General features: G+C 44.3%; 1 protein-coding gene across 1 annotated transcript in view; it reads right to left on the bottom strand.

The window, feature by feature from the left end:
* Window positions 1–12,069, bottom strand: part of CHD7 (chromodomain helicase DNA binding protein 7) — a 183,134-nt gene that overhangs the window by 119,119 nt on the left and 51,946 nt on the right. Inside the window, exon 2 of the mRNA XM_015812377.1 lies at window positions 2,496–4,324. Coding sequence (XP_015667863.1) covers window positions 2,496–4,160 — 1,665 coding nt within the window. The 5' untranslated portion in view covers window positions 4,161–4,324. The remainder of the gene's footprint in view (window positions 1–2,495; window positions 4,325–12,069) is intronic.

Below are 12,069 nucleotides of genomic sequence, written 5' to 3'. Positions count from 1 at the left end.
GTTTGGCAAGTGAGTGCGCACGAATAGGGCTTCTGCGCGTCAGTTGGGTGATCCCCCCCCTACCCAAAGAGGCGAGGAGAGCAGCCTCCGCTCGAAACAACAAGGACGCAAGGAGAATCAAGAAAAGACCTAGGGAACGGCAGCCGTCACTCCAGCTAGCTTGTCCTGAGCAATTTCAGCGATTTCCATGAGTGAAAGGAGCCGTAAGGTGACGAACCGGAGGGAATTCTCCCCCTCCCCACGGGGAGCCGATAGGCTGGCTGCCGCGCTGATCTCAGCGCTAAACAGCTGCTCGGTGCTTTCCCCTTTCGGAAGAGTTGGAGCCTGGCTGCAGCACTGATGGGCTGCTGTCGCACTGATCCCAGCGCTAAACAGTTGACCAGAGCCTTCCCTTCTTGAAAGGGCTTTCTCTTCTTTGAAGAGCTGGGACCTCGGCAAAGATTTTAGACCTCGGCCAAGGTTTCAGACCTGGGAGAGGGAGAACCCACCCCCTGCCTTCTACAGCCTGTTTCATCCAGCGCTGATCCCAGCGCTGCTGAAGAGGCTGTGAAAAAGGAAAAAACAGAATCCACCAATCTATTTATGTGCTACCTGCCTTAGACCGGGAGCCAAATTTGTCACGTCCGTCTGGGCTGAAGACCAAGTCAAGACTGGGGAGGGGCTACCCAGGGACAGGTGTGGCAAATTTGGCTGACTTGGTCTAATGGGCAGGAAGGCAGAGTTAACCCATTGGTGGATTCTCCATCTCTGTTGCTGGAGAACAGATTGCTTTAGGAGATAGTAGACCTTTACTAGAAATATTTAAACAGATATAATTCTTAAACTAAATATATCTCAGTTCCATTTATATAAATCATGTATCTGAAGTAACTATGGGAAATTCATTTTAGTCCATGCATAATTTCCCTATTTTAGAAGGAATTTTTTGTAGTTAACAATAGGTTTTATAATTAGTCCCATGAAATGTAGAATTTGAGATAACTTTCTTAAACAGAGCTCCAAATATAGCCACTGAAACTTTCAACATATCATAAGACATCAGGACTAGCCAACATGAGGAAAAGCAGCAGAGGCATTAAGGTGATTCTGCTGCTTGGTGGGTTTTAGGGGTAGATTGGGCCGGGGGCTGTTAATTTTGAGTGGCCCATTTCTTTCATAAAAATAATGAAACCTTAGTGACTAGTGTTATTTTCACTGTCTTATTTCAACTTATTTTCACCGTCTTTCTTCATCTTTCCTGTGTTGTGTACTTTTAGTTTGTAAACCTAGTGATGGAGATCTGTCTATTATTATATTACAAAATATCTATAGGTCTTCCGGGCTGAAGGCAAAGCATAAATGTTTCAAATAAATAGGCAAATTAATATCAATCCTTAGTGATATCAAATTATAGTCTCAGAATAAAAGCAGATTAGAGTCTAGTAGCTTTTTTCAGTTAGACTTGGAAGGTGTGAAACTTTCTTTTTTACAGGTCTTGAGCAGGACTTAGATTCTCTAAAGTTATACATTACATATAGCATCCCAAATATTAGACAAAGTTAGAAATCTTGCATCTTGTGATGCAGGAATAGATTTCTTTTCAGTTTTAATGTGGCTTGTCATCATTCCCTTCCCTATTCTTTTTTTAAAATATTTTATTAGATTTTATAAGGATAAGGAAGGGATAGGGTCGGTATGGGTATTGGGTAGGGTTGAGGAATAGGGTTAGGGTAGGTACAATAGTGGGGTTACCCCCAACAATCATTCAATGCTTTAGCAAGCAGACTATCGTCCGGGTACAAATATTAAATAACAGTAATTAATATAATACTAAACAATTATAATCACCAAAAGTAACAATAATCCCTTCCCTTCCCTATTCACTGCATTATTCCCCTTTTCCCCTCCTATCTGATGTTTCCCCTTATCATTTATTCTATTACCCCCTCACCCTCAGATGTATATGAAATATGACTGCATCATTCTTCAGCCAAAACAGTTCCAAACATAGAAGACAGCATTTTCATTTAGGCTTTTCAACACAAAGGACAAAAATTAAGCATAAAACAAGTTCAAGTATCAGTTGTTTGTTTCAGTTTTAAAAAAGATAAATATAAGGAAGGGGAACTAAAAACTACTAATGGCAAATGAACTCCTTCTTGGATAGATGGCCCTGTCATAATACACTTGAGTTTATAGAAGATTATTTAACTGTTCCTTTGCCACTTTTTGACTTTACAGATTGAAATGCTTATTTATATTACAATCCTGCATAAAAGGTAAAACATTTAGAAACAATATGCAAAAAATCAATTGGGTAAAAAAATATGGTTAAATACTGTACATATGACTGTAACTTAATTTTGTTCACAATCAAAATAGATTAGATGAATTCACTAATGTATATGCAATTTTCCATAAAAGAGCTTGCAAAACAAACAAAACAGCTGCATCACCACAAATTAATAGCATTATTTTGGTCCATTAAATTAAATTTTATTCAATATATTCCCTACCTGAAGGACAGGCACTTTTTGCGGTGTGTTCTGTGGTGATTGGTGAAGCTGTGCCCAAGGCTGATGATGAGAATGTGGTGGGGGTGGTGAAGACTGATGATGAATTCCCGTATGAGGTTGCATGGGAGGACATGTTGGCATTTGCTGTTGAAAAGATGACTGACTGGGATGCTGCTGACCAGATATTAATCGTTCTTGTATTGCTTGTGGATCAGCAAGGCTAACAGCTGGACAGCCATTTGGTCTCATGTGACCACCCATTTCCCGTGGTGCTGAAGACATACCCATGAATGGTCGATTCTGTTGTATATTCCGAGGGCCCATACTCCTCTGTCCAATTCCCATGGCACTAGATGGCTGGTGAGATGGCTGAGAATGGGGTATATTTGGATAACTGCCAACTTCCATTGGTATTCCAGCACTACCAGGTCTGACCTGTGGTGGAGGAGTACCTGCTGGGTTACTCATTGCTTTCATAGGTGACATGGGAGGTGGAGAAGCATAAGTTCCCTGAGGCTGTGATGGGTGCATAGTTTGAGTGTTCATTTGGTTAAGTGAGCCACTAGGGTGAAGGGGCTGCTGGTGTATTAGTCCTTGACTACTGTTAGATGGAAACCCTACGGCATTTGGGTACCTTGGTACAGACTGATTCATTGGAGTGTTATTTGTAAGGCCTAAATTCTGATTCATCCCTGTATTGTTTACTAATCCCTGATTTAGGTTGCTGTAAGGATAACGAGAATACTGCCCTGAGCTATTTATAGTAGGTGAAGGTACTGTCTGGCCCCGAGAACTAAAATTAAGTGTTTGTGGCCTAACGGCACCCTGTTGAGGAGGGTTGGGAGAGAATCTGGGACTGTGGGCTACTGATTCTCCATGGAGAGCTGTGGGGGGATGATGATGAAACTGTTGCACTGAATGTCGTAAAGAAGGCCCGATGCTTGGATTCTGTTGGGGCACATGAGACATGTGGCCAGGTCCTGAGGTGGTAATAAAAGGATTTCCCTGATTAAGACCTTCCTGGCTTTGAGAAAACTGATTTATCCTCTGTTGCTGGGGTTGACCATGCTGCTGTATTGAAAAGTCACCACGAGCCATGTAATTTCCCAACTGCTGCATATGCTGAGGATGTCCCTGTCCAGGTGGTCCCGATGGTGTTGGTGGTGGCTGGGCAGGTGGTGGTTGCTGCTGCTGGTATGGTGCCCGTATCTGGTCTGGCACATGTACTGCCCTGGGCCCCCACATAGAGCTGCCATCTACAAAGGGTTGTCCATGTCTTTCATTCTGCATACCAGGATAGACTCCCATCTGACTACCAGTGCCTCCACCATGGGGAACTGGAGGATTGTGATATTGTGAATGAGGAGATGCTATGCCATTGCCAGGCGCACTGCTCATCATTCTGTTGGGCTGATCCATTAAATGCATTTTTTGTTGCTCATACTGATTATAGTGATCGAAGTGGGTCAACTTTGCTTGATTTTGACTGGTTGTAGGATGATGAAGGGATGACTGTAGTGAGGGAAATCCTTGATCAATAGGCATTTGTTGCCCCATAGAGTTTACTGAATTTTCAGAATATCCACAATCACCTAGGCTTTCCAGTCCTTCACTGAAAATATTCCCATCTTCTCCAAAAAGACTCATCATTCCTGGATCTGCCATCTTTGTTGCAGCATGCAGTGCCTTATAACTAGAATACTAGTTTGTGCTTCACCTCACCAAGATGTTTGTCTTCAGAGCCTTAGTCCTCAACCAAATGCCTTCATGTCATTCCATATTTCCTTAATTTTGTGGACCATGGAGTGTCAGGCAGCTTGTTACCAATCCTAAAATAAAGAAAGAAATACAAATATAGGTTGAAACTAAAAAGCCAAGTCATAATTATAGATACCAGAGCTTTACATTTATGTCACATAAAAGCTTTTAATATTTTTTTTTACCCAGGTAGGTAAATTTATTATGTAAGAAATTCAAAAGGCAGGAAACAGTAATCTTACATTAATCCACTACCTATACTTTCTTATCTTCCATTCCTGGACAGAACAAAAGAACATAACAGACAGCTGAAGCAGCTGCACGGCAGGCAGTATAATACATGAATATAAGCAAACAGCCCATCTGCAGAACAAAATCCTGAAAATGCTCTAGTTACTAACATGTCCTTAACCTTATTTTCCTGAGGTATGTAATCTAGTAAAAGAGAAACCCTATGTAAATATTACAATAAATTAAAAATTGATCTGGCAAATGCTTATGGTTAGGTTCTCCCAATATATATTTCCCTCAATTTAATTGGTCATTTGACTAACATGTAAATCTGATCTGATAAATAACTAAATTGCAAACAAATACTGGTTTTAGTAATATCGCACTAAAGTACTATAAGAAACTACTAGCTTAGAACTTTCAAGTATTCCCATATATAATCCTAACAACTGTGTAAAAATAAATCAAATTATTATTCCCATATTATTATAGATGCAGAGAACTGAGGCTGAGAAACTGTATCTTGCCTTATGTCACGGGTGTCAAACTCGATCGTGTCACATGACATATCATGACATTTTTTTCCTTTGCAGAACTGGGGTGGGCATAGCCTGCACATGACACATCCGGCCCACGGGCCACCAGTTTGACACCCCTGCCTTAGGTCATCTATCAAAGTTCACATCAGAGGATTCAAGATTGTTCAACATTTTCAGCAGAGGAAATGTAAACTATAATCTTCTGATTTGCAACTCCACCTCTATATAACTAGGAAAATTTCACCTAAGTATGATCAAATAATTCATTTGATTAAAAGAAAATTATTGGCACAGGAAGACCAAAAGAACTAAAAACCTTTAATTTAAAAATAAAGGAGACAAGAAATGTATTATAGAGTGCTAGTCATTTTCCTTTACCAAAAGTCCAAGTCTATTATGTTTGTAGCTGTTCCGAAGGTTAAAAGCACTTCTTTGTAGATCTTTCTTTTTTTCTTTTTTCTTTTGTTACCATTCACTTTTCTTTTATTCTTTCATGTGCTCTCTACTTTTCCTTTCCATAGTTTTTTAATCTTATGTAAACATTTATTTTAATAAAAAATATATTTAAACAAAGAATTATTAGAAGTGAATGATCAGGTATATGCTTGACAGCAGTCCCAAGCTTAAGCTCTATACTGCTATAAAAGTACAACAGGGAAAGGCCTGGAAATATTTATGTTGTTTTTCTTCTCATTAAATTAAAAGTATTACTTTGCTCATTTTATTGTACATCAAACTGTGTGTACAATAGTCCTCAAATTATGACCAACATTTGGAAAGGAATTTCCATCATTAAGTTGTTGTGATTGCAAGTTGAGTCAGATTCAATTTTATGACAATTTTTATGGCAGTTGTTAAGCAAAACACCATGGTTGTTAAGCAAATCACATAGTCATCAAGTAAATCCAGCTTTCCCAATGGGTGTTGTTTACCAGAAATCTGCAAAAAAAGGTCACAGATTTTGACCATGTGACCACAGGATACTGCAAACAGTCATAAATGCAAGCCGGCTGTCAAGCATCCAAATTGCAATCACATGATTGCAGGGGTGACATGAAGGTCATAAATGAGAGTACAGGTTGTTAGTCACTTTTTTTAAGATTGTAGTAACTTTTAACCATCATTAAATTGACGTAAGACAAGGACTGAGGACTGTATAAGTATGTATGTCCTTTCCCTCAGAAGATGAAAAAAAGCATAAGCGTCAAATCAGTTATACTTGATCTGATACTAATCTTATTGAAGTCTTAGTTGAAGATGTGAAAATACCTGAAGCACTGGAGGAAAATGGCTATATATTGTTGGATATCTTCATTTCAGGGAAATTAAATGTAAACCTTGTTAATCACATATCTTATACTTAAAAAACGTTTTAATAAACAAAAAGCAGAGGTAAGTAGGATCCCATGGTAGAAGAGTAATAGGAAAAGGAGCTAAAAATTGGTGGGGCTTCTAAAGAAAATATTAAAAGCATAATTGCAAACAAATCAGAGATTCACAATTCAAGAGAAGAAGTGAATTCAGTTCTTGAAGACATCAAGGATTCTTGAACTAAATCACTGAAGTTATGTTTGTTTCATCCACCGAAGATTGTGCATGCTCATCACAATGGATTCCATTTACTATAGTGGGGGTTCCAGAACCTGCTTCCTATATTGTGCAGTTGGCAGATGGGCAGGTTTAAAAGTGACATGTGGAACAGCTGTGCAGGCAGTCTGCCAACCTGCTCCTGTTATTTCAAGCAGCCCTGTATCATCTGCACAACCACTCCAAAGAAAAAAGTATAGAGGAAACACTCAACAATGAATTATCAACAGTGACATCCCCTGTGGCTATGCTGAGAGTGATTGTTGTTCTATGACACACACACACCCAAAAAACCTGAAATTTCCAAATGGATGATTGATCATTCAAAGTGAATCAGGATGGGGCTGCTGTGTATTGTAAGACAAATTAAGATTATACTACTACAAGAAGAATTATTGGGAACTACAGGCTGGGAGAAGTGCTTTAACAGGATTACTTTTATTAAACTATTATTAAACTCAGGTAGAGTTGTTGTTATGGTTTTGTTGTTCCTCTTGTTATAACCTGCTGCAGATTCAGTTATTTTCTGTGTTATTATCAATATGTTTTTTCCAGGAGTTTGCTGTTTCGTGATATGTTATCAGGTGATAATTCAATAAAAATAAAAGCTTAAAATGAGCCAAGGTTAGTAAAGGATGCTAAGAATAACAAAAAAAGAAGAAAAAATACCAATTGCTCTACAAAAATGGCAAAATGCTAATAGGTAACAAAGTAATGGCATAGTTACTTCTTTTTTTGGTTCAATTTTCAACTATAATACGAAAAGTGAAAAACAGAATCAGGGGGCAGGATCAATGCTTGATATTGATATAAACATGATCAGGAAACACTACTTGGAATGTTTTAAACTCCATGATCACATGAATATGTGATGTTGGATAAGTTGATGCAATGTTGCAAATCCTACAGAAGTGATGAAGTGATAAATGAGTCCAAGACAGAAGATGATTCTAATTTTTAAAAAGTATAAAGGAGGATCCAGTTACAATGGGCTAATTATCAGAACTGAATTTATCAAAGATAAATCTTGTGAGTCAACTAATTAATCAATTACTTAGTTAATTAGATGACTAGTGAGTCTGATTAGATTTCAGAAGGAAATTGGGGTTATTCCAGAGGGTCTGTTGTATGCTTTGAACAAGAATGGTGGTCACCAGAATGAGGGAGTGGTCAGGGCTTTGGATTGGATTGTGCAGGGTTTTTAAAACTCCCCGTTTATAGAGAAGAGGCGTTGTCTTACCTGAACGCCGTTTCTCAGCACGGAGATGGATAATCCACGATAGGGTTAACTTAATCCTCCTGCCCAATCAGATCAAGTCAGCCAAACTTACCACGCCTGTCCTGGGCCTACTATCTCCCAGTTTTTGACGAGGACGCAGCACTGGCTGACAGCATGACGTATTGGCTCACAGAGTAACACCTAGGCCTAAGGACCTACTTGGGTGGGGGTGGATTATCCATCTCCGTGCTGAGAAACGGCGTTCAGGTAAGACAACGCCCCTTCTACAGCACTGGAGATGGATAATCCACGATAGGGACATACCAAAGCCCACTGTCCTTACGGGAGGGAAGCGGGCAAGTTTGGAATTGTGTCGTGGGGCACCACCTGTTGAAGAACCCTTCTGCCAAAGGAAGCCTCCGCAGAAGCGTACCTGTCCAATTTATAATGACGGATAAATGGAGACGGGGAAGACCACGTAGCCGCCCTACATACCTCCTCGATGGAGGCTTGCGTGGCCCAAGCCGCCGAGGTGGCTGCGCTGCGCGTAGAGTGGGCCGTGACCCTACGTGGTACAGGCCAGGAATTGGCCTGATACGCTCCCGCAATGCAAGCCCGTATCCAACGGCCAATCGTAGAAGCCGAGACCTTCCAGCCTCTGGAGGCCGGGTGGAAGGAAATGAATAGAGCCTCGGAATTACGAAAGGCGGCCGTTCTTTTGATGTAATAACGAAGGGCCCGGCAAACATCCAGGGAATGCCACTGCCGTTCTAGAGTATGGGATGGATTCGGGCAGAAATCAGGAAGCACGATCTCCTGGGCCCTATGGAAAAGGGAGTTGACTTTGGGAACAAAGGTGGGGTCTAAGCGGAGGACGACCCGATCCCGGTGGAAGACACACAGGTCTTCCCTGACCGAGAGAGCCGCCAACTCAGAGATTCGCCGGGCAGAAGTAATAGCTACCAAAAAGGCGACCTTGATGGTCAAGGACCTCATGTCGCACGAACTAAGGGGCTCGAAAGGGGCCCTTGTAAGAGCTTGGAGAACCCTTGGTAACTCCCACGAGGGGTACCTGTGTACCACGGGGGGTTTGATATTGGTGGCACCCTTGAGGAAGGAACGGACCAGAGGGTGCTGACCCAAAGAGGTAGTATCACCGCAAGAAAGCATGGTCAAAAGAGCCGCAACTTGCCTACGTAAGGTATTGGATGCTAATCCCTTGTTCAGTCCACCTAACAAGTACTCTAAAATATGTGGGACGGTGAGTTCCGATGACTGAAGTTGCCGTGTGGAACACCATTGACAAAAGTTCCGCCACGTGGCATCGTAGATGCGGTTAGTAGCCGGTCTACGGGCTGCCTGGATCACCTCAATGACCCCTGAAGAGCATGACTCCTGCGTTAGGATCTGGCGTTCAAGTGCCAGACGGCTAACTGGAGCCATTGAGGGTCCGGGTGCAGTAAGCCCCCCTGTGTCAGGGCTATCCTGTCTGGGGGAATCTTCCAAGGGCGTGACTGGGAAAGGCCGACTAGGTCGGCGAACCAAGGTCTCCACGGCCAGAAGGGGGCTACTAGGAGCATCTCTGCCTTTTCCTGCAGAAGCTTGCGTATGACTGCTGGGAGGAGGGTAAGGGGAGGAAAGGCATAGAGTAGGCCGTCCGGCCATGACGTCCGAAGGGCGTCTATTCCTTCCGCCTCCGGTGTTGGAAAGCGTGAAAGGAACCGCGGGAGCTGAGTGTTTGACCTGGAGGCAAAGAGATCTATGATGGGCATCCCGAATCTGTGCGTGATCTCCCTGAATAGTCTCGGGTGTAGGCGCCACTCTGAGTGGTCCACCGTGGACCTGCTCAGGAAGTCTGCTCTCGTGTTCGCCTCCCCCGATATGTGGTCCGCTCTGAGCGAGGCGAGCTTGGTCTCTGCCCAGGAACACAACTGCTGGGCTTCGGTCAGGAGCGCTCGGGACCGAGTCCCCCCCTGCCGATTCACGTGGGCCTTCACCGCCACATTGTCCGTAAGGACCAACACGTGTTGTTTTGTAATGTCGTGGCGGAAGTGACGAAGGGCAAGATGTATGGCCCTTAGCTCCAGCCAGTTGATATTGTGACTGAGGTCCGACCGAGACCACCGACCCTGTGCCCATTGAGACCGATAGTGGGCTCCCCATCCAAACAGACTGGCGTCCGTTGTGATGGTGAGCCGACTCGGCTCCTTGAAGAGGGATCCCCTGGCCATAGCTGGGGAGACCCACCATCTGAGGGAACGTAGGACGTGTGGAGGAATCCTTACCTCTTGGGTGGAAGTGCTTGTGCCCTCGAAGACCATTCCATCGTCTTCGGTAACCTCCAGGGCGCTCACATTGGACCGGGTCCCTTGCTAGCTCTACGTGCTTTAGTAGAAGGGGTCCTCGACCCTTTCTGGCTGGCCTCTGTTCCAGAAACAAAACGTATGGAACTCTTGATCCGAGGCATATGACAGAGACGCAAGGACCCTGTCCATTTCTCGGCACTCTACTGTGTTGATGATTGCCCCCAGGTGAAGTAATCTGGTTGCCGGGACTATTTGGCTCTTCTTGAAATTGACTGAAAAGCCATGATTCTGTAGGACACTTATTACCAGACTGACATCTGACCGAGCTCCATGCGGTGAGGTCGACTGAATTAAGATGTCGTCTAGGTAACATTGCACCCGAATTGGTTTCAATCTCAGGTGTGCCGCGAGGACAGCCAGAACCTTGGAGAAAACCCTTGGGGCCGACGACAGGCCGAATGGGAGTGCCCTGTATTGGTAATGATGTCCCATGTAATAAAACCTGAGAAACTGTCGATGATTGTGGGTGATGGGAATATGGAGGTAGGCCTCTGTGAGGTCTACCGACGTGAGATAGTCCCCCTTTTGGATGCTGCCCAGGATAGACTGAAGTGTTTGCATTTTGAACCTTCGGCATGTCAAATAATGGTTCAGGCGCTTTAGGTCTAAGATTGCCCTCCATCCTCCAGATGTTTTTGGAACCACAAAGAGGATGGAGTAGAATCCTAGTCCCTGTTGTGCCGTAGGCACGCGCTCTATGGCTCTGATGTCTAATAGGTGCCTGATGGCCTCCTGCATGAGATTCCTGCGAAGGGATTTTCTTTGGTGTGGGCAAGCAATGAACCGTCTTGGAGGACTGGAAATGAATTCCAGGGAGAGGCCGTGTCTGATGGTGTCCAGGACCCAGGCGTCCGTGGTGGTCGCCTCCCATTGAGCGAGGAAGAGGGACAACCGTCCCCCAATGGGAGGTTCCGGCCGAGGGTCACTTCCTACGGAAGGGACGACCCCCGCCTCGAAAGGGCCGTTTGGACTGGAATTGCTGTCTGGGTCTCTGGGCTGGCCTGTCCGCCTGGCGTTCCTGTCTGGGAGTGAAGGTCCGGGCAGGCTGTGTGTTTTGAGGGGTGGAAGCTGGACGAAAGGACTGCCTACGATTGTAGGTAGGACGCCTGTCCGATCGTTTGGTAATGTGGGCCAAGATCTTTTTCTTATCCTTGTTTTCGGATAAAAAAGGTGATAAGGCGTCCCCAAACAACTTACTACCTTGGTATGGGGCTGCTGCCAAACGCCATTTTGCCTTGGCATCTGCCTGCCAGTGTCTTAACCATAACAGGTGGCGAGCAGTCACATTAGATTCCAAGGTTCTAGAAGAAAACCGGGCAGCATGTAAGGATGCATCGGAGGCGTATTCCGTCGCAGCCACTAACTTGCTCAAGTCCTGGTGCGTGCGGACATCCTCCGGAGGGGTCCTAGCCTGTAACTGACGGAGCCAGATTAGAGCGGACCTCGAGAAAAATGAGGCCGAGGTGGCTGCTTTGATAGACCACGCTGCCGCCTGGTGTGACCTCCTAAAGGCCATCTCCGATCTGCGCTCCTCAGATTTTAGGGCCTCTGCCATATCACCCGAAATAGTGGAGGGGGAGAACAAATTGGACAGGGGCTCATCTACTGTGGGGACCAGTAATGCATCCTCTAATTCTGAAGCCACACTAAACAGCTTCTTGTCATTACCACCTGGTGAAGGGAAGGTACCCGGAGAGGCCCATTGTTTCTTGATCGTGTTGAGAAACAAAGCAGGGCATGGAACATGGTGCTGAGTGATCACCGGTTCTATGAAGACCCGATCCGTCTCTGGTTCAGTCGTGGAAGCCACTGAGGCCGGCTGGTTGGGAACCCCATGTGGAACCGAGCTAGCTTTGCGGAGGAGAGGAAGAAAG

Source organism: Protobothrops mucrosquamatus, unplaced genomic scaffold (assembly GCF_001527695.2).
Source record: "Protobothrops mucrosquamatus isolate PMUCROS unplaced genomic scaffold, P.Mucros_1.0 scaffold79, whole genome shotgun sequence".
Lineage (NCBI taxonomy): Eukaryota > Metazoa > Chordata > Lepidosauria > Squamata > Viperidae > Protobothrops > Protobothrops mucrosquamatus.
Note: the sequence above shows the minus strand (reverse complement) of the source record. Positions and strands in the feature narration are given on the sequence as shown.